The sequence below is a fragment of the Equus przewalskii genome, chromosome 20 (genome assembly GCF_037783145.1).
Source record: "Equus przewalskii isolate Varuska chromosome 20, EquPr2, whole genome shotgun sequence".
Taxonomy (NCBI): Eukaryota; Metazoa; Chordata; class Mammalia; order Perissodactyla; family Equidae; genus Equus; species Equus przewalskii.
In genome coordinates this window covers 41,566,213-41,582,627 of record NC_091850.1, presented here as the reverse complement: position 1 = coordinate 41,582,627, position 16,415 = coordinate 41,566,213, and the positions used below count along the sequence as shown (strand labels likewise).

The following is a 16,415-nucleotide window of genomic DNA, read 5'->3' as shown; positions in this document are numbered from 1 at the left end:
TCACATTACCAGAAAGTTCTCTAGCTTCTCACGCTCCACATAGGATTGCTCATCTCTCAATAGCTGATTAGGAAATTCCAAATTCCATTTGCAGAACGCTAGCGAGAGAGTGCAGCCTGTCTAAATCAAGGGCTTCTTCGCTGCTGGTAAACAGCCTGGTTCTGATTTTATTTTTGAAAATGGTGATGATTATATTGCTGCAAATTGCACATCCTTCTTTTGAGTTGAAAGAGACAAAACCTAGACATAGAACACTCTTAGAAATCTGAAGAGTCTCACTAATAGTTTAGAAAATTGAAATACAAAGACTGAAGTCAGGAAGCTTTTCACAAATGCCTGGAAGACTCAAACTCCCTTTCATTATCAATTCTACAAACTTGGAGTTAATTGCATTTCAGGGCACATTGCAAGGTACATCTTTTCAGTGTGCATTTCCATAATTAGTACAAACATTTGATCCCTGAGAAAGGTGGAAGTATAAGGCTTGCTTTTGTGCTTGTTAATGTTTTCTGTTTTTTATTCACTGTTTGCACCTAGAGGCCCATGTGAATGACACATTTTTATAAAACCAAGAATAAATATTATGGAAATTATGCCCCCAAAGAGCCGCTATGGAGCCTAATTATCTTAAGGCAGCTTAGAAGGATTCATTTCAGTTGTCTAACCAAAACAAAGCAGTAAGAATAATGCATATGCTAATAGATTCGTGTTCCTCAATGTTAGCATTTGGAGAAAATGTACCAATTATCTGCATCCCAACGACTGAGAAAGTGTATGCAACATGTTCAATTAAATACTCTCAATAACATGGAACAATTACAGAGGCAATTAGTAATATCATAGGATAATCAATTATATACAATAATTTCTTTTATTAAATAAAACATATATTTTGAAATATTCACATGCCTATGCATGTATGTGAAACATACATACTGGTATTCACTTCCCAAAAATATGTTTTCAAAATTTCTTTCCATGAGTACTATTTTTACCAAGTTATCAGCCAATTTGGTTTACTCTGTGTCAGGGTTTCTCACTCTCATTTTGGACCAGATAATTCTTTGTTGTGGGGACTCTTCTTAGTGGGAGGATGTTCAGCATCACCCTGGTCTCTACCCCCAGAGAATAGCAGCCAGCATTCCTCCTCCAGTTGTGACAACCGAACATGTCCTCCGACATCGCCAAATGTCCCCTGGTGGAGGGGATTTTGCCACTGAATGAGAAACACTGTTCTATGTGGAATGGGTCAATTTGTGTGTGTTGCGATACATAGAGCAACACTGAAAGAAGTTTGTCCTTGACCTCAAATTTCCTCCCTTGGCCTACCATTTTGGCACATATATTCCAGTCGTCATAGCATTTTGAAAATTCATTATTATTAATTTTCAAATGCGTCTTCCTGTCATTGTTTTGATTAAAGTTACTCCTACATCTGTTTCCTTTTCTACCCCCATTGACATTGCTGCCAGACAACATTTCAACACATCAGCTTAGCAGCAAAGTCTTTTCATGATCTCTCTCTAGCTTCTCTCTACAACCTCATTCCCACACAAAGAACCTAAGCTCCTCATAAACACAACAACTACAGTTCCCGTCTTTGTCCTTCAACAGTCTAATTCCCTAACCTGGGTTTTGAGCTTCAATTCATCTTCCTCAATTCACCTTGTCCAGAATAAGTTGGGCACACTTGCTCTGTGCACATATTTATGATACCTTTATCTCCCTTATCAAAGCATGCAATTATTTTCAAGTTTATTTCTCCACTGGACTTCAAGTTGCTCTGTGTGTGTGTGTGCATGCACGTGCTTAATTTCTTTATCATGAGAACTATTGTAATATTGACATGTGATATGTACTTTAAATATCACTTCTAAAAATGAACATACCTTCCACCTCTTTTAATTAAAAATCACAGAATATATCCTTAGTATCAAATTTTAATTTTCAAAAGAAAGTCTTACTAATGTTTATCAAACATTTTCACATCAAACTAACAGCATGAAATGTTTTTATTCTCAAGAGGTGTTGGCTCCTTTGACAAAGAATGGCCACATTTCTAAATATCCTTTTAATGCTACAGTTTTTAATAGAGTTAGACAAATTTTACTTATTGTTAAGTATCAAAAATGTCATTTAAGTGTTGGCCCAGTTGCATAGTGATTAAGTTCATGCGCTCAAGTTCGGCGGCCTGGGGTTCACGGGTTCGGATCCTGATCTCAGACCTACATACCGCTCATCAAGCCATACTGTGGCGGCATTCCACATATAAAATAGAGGAAGATTGGCACATCTTTTAGTATGTCATGCAGGAAAGAGGATTAAAGCTTTCCTTACATAATCAGAAAGGTGTTCCTTTTTGTTTTTGTTTCAATTATGACAAAATCAAAGAGCTGCAGAAATGTATAAAACTCTTTAGTTACCCTGAATTTATACCCTTGGATAATCCTAAGGGCCTAAAAAGTTGGAAATCCTTAACACGTCTGTCTCCTTTTTCTCATCATGTTCTTATTCTTACTCTCTTTACTTCTCATCCATTTCCCCAAAGGCTAAAATGGTAAACATTCCCCTCAGTATCTATATAATGTTTGTAAAGGCTCTCAATTTCCTTTTACATAAGCATGATTGTTTCCATTTTTTAAAAATGCCCACCGCACCCATGCACTGAGAGAAACAATTTTCTGTACACAAATATATATACATTCAACGTCCTGTTCCATCTGTGAGTGCAGAAACAGCACCTTGTCAATCGGTAACCCCTCTGTCATATTGAGGGCAAAAGCAGGACGTTGCTTGAAGAATCAGGAAAGGCAGAGTATACAAGACAATATGCATAAACCCAGTTATAGAAATTGATCGCTGGGGGCCAGCCCAGTGGCCAAGAGGTTAAGTCTGCATGCTCCATTTTAGTGGCCCAGGGTTTCACTGGTTCGGATCCAGAGTATGGACCTAGCACTGCTCATCAGGCCATGCTGAGGCAGCATCCCAAATAGCTCAACAAGAAGGATCTACAACTAGAATATACAACTATGTACTGAGGGGCTTCAGGGAGAAGAAGAAGAACAAGAAAAAGAAGATTGGCAAGAGATGTTAGCTCAGGTTCCAATCTTTAAAAAACAAACAAAAGAAACTGATCTCCAAGGGATGAAAGTAGAAGTCAATAGTCTTAGTTGTTCAACCAGAAGAAAGCCCACAATGCTTGTGCACTCCATTGAATGCTGTATTTTAATGAATTTTTTGGTGAGGAAGATTGTCCCTGAGCTAACATCTGTGCCAACCTTCCTTCACTTTTTATGTGGGATGCTGCCACAGCACAGCTTGATGAGCAGTGTATAGGTCCACGCTTGGGATCCCAACCCACAAACCCCAGGCTGCTGAAGCAGAGTGCACAAACTTAACTACTATGCCACTGGACCGGCCTCAGCAACATGTATTGTTAATTTGATAGAAGCTCATCTGTTACATTACTCAGTTAAAGAATCAGTTGATATAATTTTATTATATTAGTAGTAAAATAACATGGAAATAAAATATTTAAGTATTATTTTCTTCATTTTAAATTACTTGAAAGTCAATAAAAATGTTTTTACTTCTAAAAGGTGAAGAATACCATACCTTACTAAGCTGTTAGCACTGTCGGGATCTTGTGCCAAAACTGTGCCAACAACAGTCCCGATCTTGGCATTTTCATAGACTTCCATTACGTAGGAAGGCATGGAAAATAGTGGTGGTTCATCTACATCTCCAACAATGATCTTCAGCATGGTAGCATCTTTAAAAGGACCCAAGTGAGAAAAGCGAAAATCAAGATGTGTATTTGCTCCTTCTATGTTGAGGGTATATGATTTCTTTTTCTCGTAGTTCAGCGGCTGTTGGGAAAAATAAAATAAGATTTCCAATATTATGATTGTCATCACTTTTCATAGGAGCATTTTTTTCCCATTTTTGAAAGAAACAAACAAACATGGATAGATTTAAGTTAATCTCTTTTCTTTTAAAAACAAACTATGAAGTTTGTCGACAACATCTACAGCAGAAATCATGGAACTGGAGTCAGAACCATTTGTGAGTTTTCACACAGCCATAAACATGATGGTAACTAGGTACAAAAGGATGTTTTCCATAGGCAAACAAATATTGCTTTTTAGAGATTCTCATTCTTAGTCTCTTCTAAGAACTTCTTTATAGCTCCTCTTGAACTTACACTACTAATCTTAAAAATATTTGCTGTTAATTTGTTAAATTTAAAATACAGACCATTTTGCACTGAATTTATCTTGTATCATTGATCTTTATCTCATCATCTGACTTTCACCTTGCTCGTTTTAAACATGGTATCTTACTTTAAAATCTGATAAATTTTTAAGTTTTCAATGTAACAATATTTTCTTGGAATTTTAGGAAAAGATTTTATAAAAACTTTTGAATTTCATTTTTGTTGTTTTAATTGTGTTAATTTTCTGTTTTGCTGGTAATGCTATTTCATGTATTTGTCTTTTTGTTCTTTTTCTTTATTATATTATGATTTGATCAACTTGGTTTTTAAATTATAGCTTTCTTTTTGTTTGTTCATACCATTTAATTTTTAGCTTTTAGTCTATATTAATAATTTCTCATAATCTTTTAGTTTTTTAGCTATTTTTTAAAAATCATACAGTCAATATATACTCTTTTTCTATTAATAACATATGATAGGAGTCATGAATTTGACTTAGCATGCAATAATGAATGAAGTCAGTTTGATGTTTTGTCCCAAGGAATATATGGTTTATTGTAGCATATAAAGTAGTAAATAAACATTTACAGCACTGTATATTTAGTGCTATAAGTCATACTAGGTTTTATGGAAAACATAAGGACATAAATTCAGATACAGGGGTACATGTGACCAGCTAGGTAATATTTCCAAGAGGAAGTCTCTTTTCAGATAAGAACTGAATATTTGGAAAGTGTTAAAATGATGCCTATAATAGGTTCTGTGATCCAAAATGAGCTCAGAGTTAGGACTGACAATGTCAAAACTCTCCATGGTGATGTTAGTACAGGTGATTCAGAGACCAGACATTTTTATTTTAAGCCTGGTGAAGTATCCATTGATGCTGGTCTCCCTAATTAATATCCATAAGAAGAAGCAGAAAAGATGTTTTTTTCATCCTTATTTTCTGCCACCGATTTTGCACTAGCCTGCCTCAATTTTGCAGTCTTCTTTGTTGTCACGACAGGAGAATGATCATTCCCTTTGGGGGAATTCAGATGTTTTCCTTTACCCTAAGGGCCCAGGAGAAGCAGATTTGAAAGTGTGCCCTCAATAGGATTTTATAAACAGAATGATCAGTTCTACTGATGATTACTTCCCTTATCTCTTCTGAATTGCCTCGGAAAATTGGCTTTCACATAGATTGCAAATTGCATAGAAGGAAAAACAACCATTTAATTTCCAAACCAGATATTAAAAATCTAGAACCTATAATACTTCTCAGGGACATGGATGAGACAGGGCCACTCTATTTTACAAGTTTTTCTAAGACAGAATAAAAATTCTAAAAATCTTAAAAACTCAAATTCTCAAAAGTGCACCATATATACAATATGTATACATTTATATATGTCAAAAAACTACGTATTTTAGATTTATATATGTTACAAAAGGGTTAATTGATTCTGCAGTTTATGACCCACTGATTGGGAGCCATTTGCTTCTGAGAGAATTTAAGCTATTAGTGATTTGCCAAGGTAACTAACATCCATCTTGTTTGGGGAATTGCACAACTCCTAGTTGGACCCACAAATTGACTGCACTTTTTCTTTCCTTACTCTTCTCTCCTTAAGATTAGTAAATGGGAATCTGTCTTTGACCAATTCTATAAATCTCACTCAAATTTAACTAACTTACACTAGAAATGGGACAGACTTGCTGTCTATCAGGAATTTGGTGGATGGATATGGTCCCCCTTGGTGCAGAGGAGCAGGGACTGTCAGAATCCGGGCATTTCACTCTTGAACAGCAACACCCTTAGCAGGTTTACCATTTGTTTAAGGACCATAGCATCTTTTAGAGTCAACCTGCTGCATGTGGTAGATTTTATAATGACTAAGCTTCTTCTCTTTGAACGTGAGTCTTTGAGACCTTAAAACTGAAAAATGGGATTTGTTTACTTTACTAGAGATGTTTAACATTCCTTTCTCATCATAACATAGGATTTCAAAACATTCATCTCTGTTTATTCATTTTTGTAGGCTTTTACATTTTTCTGACTCTCAATGAAATTTGTGGAGGTAATTTTGGCCACTTCTACCCCATCAGATATTATTATCAAGCTGTGCATCCAATATGACAGGCATCTCTTTGTCCATTTTTTTAGCAGATCCCTTGGCAAGTTAGATGTCATTTATCTTAACACTAACCTACCTACTGCTAAGGTGCAGGCTGTTTCTGTGGGCACATGGATTCATGTTTATGATCATCTGACATATCTTTAACTTCTCCAAGGCAGGGATAATCATTTTGAAGGACTTGTTTGCCAGGACTGGCAGATGGATGAATAGGGACCCATCTGGAGACACTAAGGAATGAAAGGATTATTTCAGGTTGGGACAGGAATTTAGAAACAGATAAACTATGTAAATAGAAGTAATTTAACAACCTCATTTATGAAGAGAACCTGACAGTGCTGAATTGCAAGTATAGAAAAACTGGGAAGAAATTATACCCATTTATTAGAGAGAGAATATAATTTAAATTATGTTAATTCTTTGTTTTGTATTACAACTAAAATAGTATATAGAGATTGGATTAGGATTATAATTATTATTTTTCCTATTATGGTAATCCTGGCAAAGCTTTCCAAATACTCATCATTCACACATTTTAAATCGCTCTTCCAGTAATTTCCTAGTAATCTTTTGCTTCTGGGAAACTAGAGGTCTATCTGTGGGTTTCACTTTCCTTAATTACCAGTAGATTTTTTTCTTTTACCTAAAAATAGATAAAAATAGTATACCAGGAGCAGTGAAAATTGTTCATCTAATACCTGGTTTTGATGAGAAGACAGTGGAGGAAAAAACTTAAAAGAAAGAAAAGAAAATTTACCCAAGTTATTGACGTACCATAGAAAGCAATAACATGAACTGTCTGGCTGAGAGTTTATAAAACACAAAACATACAGTTTTCCTGTCTTAAAACAAGACAAAAACAAATACAGAATAACTCCATAAACATGAGGCACACTATGAACTTGACAAGGGCAGCTGTAGAGCCAGACACTGCTTGCGTGCATGAGTTTTTTGTTTTGTTTTGTTTCTAGCTCTATATTAAAATGCCAACCGTTCATGCATGTAGCTCTTTCGGGCTGGATTCTGACAATAATCATTCAGATTGAACAGCAGACTAAAAGCCAAGCTAAAGAATTGGAGAAAGAGTTCTTCCTTTTAGAACTACTTGAAGGCTGTTTGAAAGAGTAGGTTTCAGTCTTTGAGAATTTGTTTACCATTATTTACTCCATAAATTTTGCCTCATTGGGATATTTGGTGTTGGGGGTGGGGATTGATAATTTGAACAGAGTTAATCCCATTGAACAAAATTTCAGAGCTATGTCAAGTTTGTCTTTTTAAAATACTGCAAGTCCCACAACTAGAAGGACCTGCAAAGATATACAACTATGTACCGGGGGGTTTGGGAAATAAAGTAGGAAAAAAAAAAAAAAAAAGGAAGATTGGCAACAGTTGTTAGCCTAGGTGCCAATCTTTAAAAATAAAATAAAATAAAATAAAATACTGCAAGTCTGGATTACCATTTCAGTGTTTAATATGAGAAATAGGTAAGCATATGGCAAAAGTGTTCTACTGGAAAGCAATATATTAATGTTTAGGGATAAAAATTCCAGGAACATTATCAGATTCTTTTTTCATTTTTATAGAATTTGTTTTAGGATTAATTCCCTGGACCAGTCTCAGTTCTGGTTCAAGTTCTGTGAGTTGAAAAACAATTCCCACATGATGGACACTCACACTTAAGTGCTATGATTAGTGTTGGCAAATTTAGTAAATTAAAATTATTTTAAGTGGAGTATGTGTCAATAATCACATGTGACATCCTTATACTAAGAAATTATTTATCATTTATCTGAAATTAAAATTTAATTAGGTGCCCTTTATCTAGCAACGCTAACTATGATACAATCATGAAGATCTTACTTGGCGATTAAATACATCAGCTATATGTAATTACCAGCAAATATAACATGGATATGTATTGGCTTTCACCTTTGAAAAAATCAAATTAGCTTTAACCATACGAAGTTGCTGATATCAACAGTGTATGACATACACAAAAGGTAATTTCATATATAGAATTTCATGATTCAGCCTAACATATTTGTTTTTCTAACACTGAACCATCCAAGCATTCCTGGAATAATCCCACTTGTGATGTGTTTTGTTTTACTCAAAGCTGTTTATAATGGTTTCTCAGATAGTCATAAATGAGGTTGCTTAATATTTGTATTGGTTTATTACATTTTTGTGTCAATGTAACTGTATTAATTTCCTAGTTGCCATAACAAATTACCATAAACTGGGTCCTTAAAACAACCGAAATTTATTCTCTGGCAGTTCTGGGGACCAGAAGTCTGAAATTTGGCAAGGCAGAGTTCTCTCTGGAGGGTTCCCGGGGAGAATCTGTTCCTCACCTTTTCTAATTTCTGTGACTACTTTGGCATTCTTGGTTGGGAATTCACTTAGCATCCTTATTCAACCACTTGCAGGATGAGACTCCAGGGTTAGGGTTGAGAAATCTCAGTGTTGCAGCAATGGACCATAAAGACTTCTTTCTGGGGAGACCTAGAAGATTTCCTAATTCATGCCCAGCACGGAGGCAGTGACCAGAGCTGTGAACTCAGAGGGCAGAGCCACAGAATGTTATTCTCAGGACTTGAAACCTAATGGAATTTGCTGTGCTGGAAAGTAAACTTGTTTGGGACTAGCAACTTCTTTATTCCTTCTGTCTTCTTCCTTTTGGAATGTCAATGTCTATAACTATTATCCTATGCCTGTCGCACTGTTGTATTTTGGAAGCAGATAACTTGTTTTCTAGTTTCACAGGTCCACAGATGAAGAATTTTGTCCTGGAATAGAACCTATCCAGAGTATCACCCATACCTAATTCAGATGATCTAGATGAGGTTTCAAACTTGTGATGATACTTAGATGAGATGTTGCACTTAGAATTGATTTTGTAATGAATTGCGACATTTATGGATGTTGGGATGGAGTGAATATATGTTATACACAGGATGGACGTGAATTTTTGAGGGTTATAAGGCAGATTGGAGTGGGTTGAATGGCGGCACCCCAAAACATATGCTTATAGCAAAAGATGCAATTAGCTTATATAGTAAAAGATGAAAGGAGGAGCTTCTCCTGGATTATCCAGATGGGCGTTGAATCCAATGGCAACTGTCCTTAGGAGTGAGGCAGAGGGAGATTTAGCAGAGAAAACAGGATGAGGTAATGTGACCACAGAGGCAGAGATTAGAGTGAGGACGCCACAAGCCAAGGAATGCCTGCTGCCATCTGAAGCTGGAATGGATTCTCCCCTAGAGTCTATGGAAGAAGTGCAGCCTTTCTGACTTCTGCCTTGACTTCAAACTTCTGGATGGCAGAAACGTGAGAGAATGCATCTGTTGTTTTAAGCTTCAGTTTGCTGTAATTTTTTACAGCAGCCCCAGGAAACTAATATAAGATTTATTTGCTTTATATGAAAACAGTAGAAATTTCATTTTCTTTGTTTTTAGTGTGCCGAAAGTGTATAAATAGTATCAGAACTGGAGAGGTAGTTCATTCACAAGTTTCTTTTTTATATGGAAATCAGTTTATATGTATTTTCTTTTTCTTCGAAGTTGCTTTTAGCAACTTAGGCAAAAATATTCTTTACATGAAATTTGTGTAGAATTAAGAAATGATTGTTACCCTTTATTCTTGTTATTTATTTTCTCTAATTCCATCTGGGTTTCTCAATAAGATTAGTTAAGGTTTATTTGCTATATTGCTATAGTTCCAAAAAAAACAAAGTTTCTAAATTAAATATATTTCTGTTTTCTAACCTCCTTTTGTCTTATTAATTCATCTTCTGCTTTTATTCTCCCTTTCTATCTTCTAGTAATAGATTTAATTCATCTAATTTTATTTTATTTTCTGTCTTTAACATATTTAGGATTATGATATACTGTGAGAAGTAGTTATTCTGTATGGTATGATTTCCATATATATTCTTTTTCCTCGTCATTTTTTCCTAGAAATTCTGCAATTTTGCTGTGTATTTTTGTCTGTGACGTGCATGTTGTTGATGACAAAGATTTCTGTTGTTGTGGTTATTGGTAAACTTCCAGGTTGAGGAAACTTTTTGTCTTCTAATTTTTATTAAATTTTTGTTGTATTGCATTCGGATGAGAGCATTTTACCTGTACTATTTTGACTTTTGGGCACTTATTGAGATATCCTTTGAAGACTGATATATGGTCAATTTTACTACATGTTCCATGAACACTTGAAATAAAATATATAACTTCAGAATACAGAGATGTATATATATCAACCTCCTTATGAATTATGTTATTGAATTACTCACATTTTTAAAACTTACTTTGTTATGGACAGAAATAGGTGTATTATAGTCTCCTTCTACCTGTCTGGTCTTATACATAGCTTTTTGTATATATTGTAATACAAAAATATTGTACTACAATATTTTTATTATAATACACATATTAATATATTATTATTTTAATAAATATAACAATTAAGTTAATTATTATATGGAATTAATTAAATTTATATATTTATAATACAAATATTGTATTACAATATTTGTGCATTGCTTTGTGAATGTTGTCGCTATGTAATATACTGCATAAATATCTACCCATATTGTATACACATTGTCAAGTGCTCCCTTTAGAATTATAAGGTCTCTTCTGTATTTTTATGATTTCAACAAGATAGGCATTAAAATCACATTTCTTATTTCCTTTTTTATTACTCTTTTATTTTAATTTTAACGTCTTTGTTTCACATGTCTCCAGTTTTGTTGCATGAAGTTTTCATCTTTCTGTTTTTTACAAAATTTTACAGTTTTGTTCTAGTGACTAACTTTATGCTTTAAAATTTAGGTAATATGCTTAATCTGTGTTTCTTTTTTCTTTTTAGTGGGCAAGATGATTTACCCTGAGTTAACATCTGTGCTCATCTTCCTCCATTTTGTATGTGAGATGTGGCCACAGCATGGTTTGATAACCAGCGTGTAGGTCCGCACCTGGGATCAGAACCTGCGAACCCTGCCACCAAAGTGGAGTGCACAAACTTAATCACTATGTCACTGGGTTGGCCCTTGTGCTTCTTTTAATGGTAATTATTAGTACTCTACATAAAAAAGTGATTTAAAAAAGTGTTTATTTTTTCTCCCACTTTGCTATCATATTATTAGCATTTTTTAACTCTGTACTCTTAAGTATGCTTATAGATCTAATATTTAAATTTTTGACTTTGACTTATATTTTTTGATTCCTAGCTTTTACTATTGAAGCAATCCATGAGTTTATTTCACTTTTAATCTCACTTTCTTATTATAAGAGGTATTGTCTGTACATTTTTAGGACACATATTGTTTACATTCTGATCCATCCCCCTGGTCCTGATGTTAATTGTCCCCAGTGTTCCGCTTGTAGTTTTCCTTTAGTACCCACAGCTATTTTCATTAGAGAATGTATTCCACAAGACCATATTCCCTCACTTATTTAATTTCAAAATTGTCTGCCTGTGATCTCCAGGCTTGAAGGACAATGTAGTTGAACACAAAGCCTTTGATGCACATTTATTTTCTTGAGTCTCTGGTGTATTGCTCCATACATGGTTAAAAATAATCTCCCATGCAAAGATCTTCCTGACCCTCCTCCATCTTTGAAAAATTAGCCCTTTTATCTGTGAGCTCATAACAATTTAAGTAAACCTATGCCATTAGCATTTGACATCTGGCATTACAATAATGTTTCATGTCTACTCAGTTTTCCCTAAGAGAAGAACATTATCTAATTCATCTTCCTTTCCAGGTATCTGGCGTAACTCCTAGTACATGGTGGGTGATTAATAGCTCTTCTTCAATCTCAAAATGCAGCTGTGTTTAGAGTACAGAAAAGTGCTATTTCATGGTTTACATTTGAAAGATGAAAAATTCTATATTATTTCTAAAATACAAATAGGTAACACCTATGTGGGACCTAAACAATGAATATATATTAACTCATTTAATCATCATAACACTTCTGTGAGGTGTAATTGTTTCCCATGTACAAATGAGGAAATCAAGGCACAGAAAAGTTAAGAAATTTGTCCAGGGGCAATAGCCTATAAGTGGTATACTTAGGATTTGAACTCAGGCAATAGACTCTATAGTTTGTGCCCTTAAGCACTTTGCTATACTGTCTAAAATCTAATTAGCACATAAATAGTGTAATTTAACATTCCATATTAATGACTGTAGATGAACAGATTTTTAGTGGAATGTAATGGACTCCCTATTAGAGACACATTCATGTATCAACCTTCCAAGTATTTCTAATAACATTGAAAATGAACTGATAACTTCATTAACTCCATTAATTCTGGCTACCAGAACTATGAGTACCTTTATAATTTCCATAATTCACAGACGCACAGACCTATGAAACTGAAATGCTTTTCATGCAAAATCCTTTATCAACTCTGCTCCTGCTAGAACTGCTTATTCTGGTCTAATTTTAACTTCTCCAGGCAGTGGGGCTTCTCTCCCTTTTCTGTAGTTACTGCTCAAATATCCGAATGCACGTTGCTGTCAATGAGTTGACTTCAATTTTCATCTTATATTTTAGTTTCTTAATTCCATCCTATTACTCCTTGTAATTACTTTTACAATTCATTGCTCTTTCTAACTTATAAAATGATACTTTTCCCTCTTTAATATTAATATATTTCATATTATTGTGGATAGTTATCATCTTTCCCATCAATCTTTTTCCAGCCAGCTCTACATATTTGGGACTTTTTAATTGTTTCACATTAATCATTTCTACTATTCATTAAATCACACTAGTATATTCCTCCTCTAGAACTATATAATTATCATAAATAGAAGGATACTGAAAAGAGCATTTAGCCAAGTTGCTCTATAACTCAATTCTTCTTGGAGTTGAAGGAGGTCTTAAAATTCTGTTTTCTTAAATAATAAGAGAAGAGACTCCTTATGATCTCTTCTTGGTTCAGTTTCTATATTGGATTCATCATCCAGGTTTTCAATTCCAGGAATAGGAGGATAATAAGGGGGTTGATATCAACAATTTTTTTTATGCCAGTTTTATTGCCCCAGAGCTAGCAAGGTTTTATGGAAGCTGGATGGATTTCCTTCATAGGTAGGGCTACTGAAACTTTGACATAGTTGATATCCTCCTGGTATTCTTTTTTTTGTCTTTTTTTGTTGCTAAGGAAGATTCACCCTGAGCTAACTTTTGTTATCAATCTTCTTCTTTTTTTTTTTTTTTTGCCTGAGGAAGATTAGCCCTGAGCTAACATCTATGCAAATCTTCCTCTACCTTTTGTACATGGGTTGCTGCCACAGCACAGCTGGCGAGTGGTGTAGGTCATCCAGGATCCAAACCCACGAACCCAGGATGCTGAAGTGGAGTGCATAACCTTAACCACTATTCCATGGGGCAGCCCTGGTATCAACATTTTAATACATGAGAAATGTCACTTCTACCATGCAAAAAATGGCCAGATCCTGGAATAGTGACTGACACTATTATTAATTTTTGTTTCTAAAACAAAATGTAGATTCTGAATGATAGTATTTTGCCAAAACAAGAAAATGGCATCAATTTGAAAAATATTTCTTCAGCTTGGCTTTCTTATTATGCCACAGTGTTTGGTCCTTGTCAGAGGCCTTTACTGGCTGGTAGACATTTGGTGGAGACTAGAACACAGTATAAGCTTTCTTATTAAGCTTTCTTATTATAAATTTCTCTATGCAGAAGAGTGCAATGCTCATTCAACATGTATAATTCCAAGGATATCAATACAAATACATATAACATGTTTGCTTGCTGTCATTTTGAGGCTGGGAAAATAAATGGAAAGATTTTATTTCAAATAATAAAAACACATATATTATATAATATATATAAAGTATATTTATATATTACATAATATTTAGATATAATCATATACAAGCACGTATGTACGTGTGTGCATGTATGTGTGTGTATTCCAATATATCCACACATATTAAAACTTACCAATAGCCTATGGATATGGTTAGCTTAACTCATGAGAATGCTTCAACAGATCATTAATTTCCAAGCAGTGCACAAATTATACTGTAGGAATATATGTGCTAAAACAGTCAATCAACATTCAAAGTACTTTCACTTGATCTATCCCTCCAGGTTCACAGCCATGCCTCTAAATGAACAGTAAGAACAAAAGTTGCCCAATAGCAGGTCTCCCTCAAAACATATTACAAATATAGTAATGGATTTCATTGAATTGAAACTTATACTCTTCTCTCTTCAGCTTCTGACTACACAGGAGAACTACTCTCCAGATATTAGAATCTTCTAAGAATAAAAATAGCATCTGGGTTGAGATTTTTGGTAATAAAATTCCTCATGAATGTTCAGTTCTTGTAAATAGTTCATTAGAATTAGAAACTTGTTTCTTCTTATGTACAAAGTATGCTCCTGCGTTTGCCTGGATGTGCATTTGCAATGGTTCAGGATGCCTTATTTATTGCTCTTCATGGTCTATAGCCCCAAACTTTAAAATCAAATGGCAAAGAACACCCTGATTCTTAATCTGTCATTCAATGCCAGGCAAAGTAATGACATAGAAAAATTAAATAAACATAATCCACTAAAAAAACAAAACTGTAGTTATTTGGAATAGACCTGGTAGTGTTATAGTTGAACACATTTCATATTTTTTCCCTTAAGATTGCCTTAAACTTTTAAAATGTACTTTTATAACTTATTATGTTTACTCTACGATCCATGTCAAATCATTTGTTAAATGATATGGTATAATGATCTTTTACACAATATAGAATATGAAAACTTAAAAAAAGAAGTACCTGGTTGCAAAATGCTTAACTACTGTAGTAGACAGGGATACACGTGTAGCAGACATAGATGCACATACATGGGAATTATCAGTGCATTTGTAGTAAATTAAACAAAATAAAGTCTTCCTACTCTATCAGACCTAGAAAATTTAGGAGGGATATGGAATCGCTACATTTTCTAAAGCAAGAAATTTGTGAAATGCCTACTATGATATGTAAAACAGAAAAGATAATCTAAAGAAGAATATTTGTGACTGAAATACATCTGGAAATGTTGCACTACAAAGACAATATTGTACTTCAATTCTGAAAAAGAATCTTGTACAGAAGAAGGAAGAGGAAGTGGATTACCAAAAAACATGACTGACAGAATGTGCATGCGATATAATACACACAGGATATTTCATTCTTTGTGTTCTTACACGTGAACTGGATAACATGAAACAGAGGAGGACAGCAAAACAACCACATGGAGTGGTCCGGAAAGTGTAATTAAAATTTGGTGCAAACAGACGAAGAAAGGAAGACAAGAAAAAAGGTAGATATTGAGGTATTATTGTAATTATTAGCCAGATACAGCTTAGAGTACTATTTTCACCTTATTTCATCTATTTTTTTATATTTATTTTTTGAGGGAGATTAGCCCTGAGATAACATCTGCTGCCAATCCTCCTCTTTTTGCCGAGGAAGACTGGCCCTGAGCTAACATCCATGCCCATCTTCCTCCACTTTGTGCGTGGGACACCTGCCACAGCACGGCTTGACAAGCAGAGTGTGGGTCTGCACCCGGGATCCGAACTGGCCAATCTCAGGCCACCAAAGCAGAATGTGCAAACTCAACTGCTGTGCCACTGGGCTGGCTCCTTATTTCATCTATTTTAATAATCATTTTGCAAAGTGCTTAAGTAAGAAAACTGAAGATTCAAACACTTGAGAAAATGTCACAGATCTCTTAAATGGCAGGCCAAAATTTACATTTGGTCTGACAGTACAGATCATATTTTCCACCCTTCTTCATTGACTGAAGACAAGTTTAAGAATTTTTTGGTTTAAATTAATAGGAATTGTATATGCAGTTAAATAAGCTTGAAAAAGAAAACTGATACTACAAACAGTATTGCCAAAAGTCTGGACAGCCAATAGGGTTGGAACCTCAAAATTAAAACAAAACAAAAAAAAGTTAGAGCCACTGCTATAAAGAGTGCCAATTGATATAGGGATCCCAAGAAGAGATTCTGAGGAAGGCTGTTAAGAAGTACATCCCTAGCTACAG

The 16,415-nt window shown here is 34.6% G+C and overlaps 1 protein-coding gene across 10 annotated transcripts in view; it reads right to left on the bottom strand.

The window, feature by feature from the left end:
* CDH18 (cadherin 18) overlaps nt 1–16,415 on the bottom strand; it is a 905,084-nt gene that overhangs the window by 80,000 nt on the left and 808,669 nt on the right. For all 10 annotated transcript variants that reach the window (XM_070587164.1, XM_070587159.1, XM_070587166.1 and 7 more), the window contains one exon: nt 3,616–3,869. In XM_070587164.1, the coding sequence (XP_070443265.1) occupies nt 3,616–3,869 (254 nt within the window). The remainder of the gene's footprint in view (nt 1–3,615; nt 3,870–16,415) is intronic.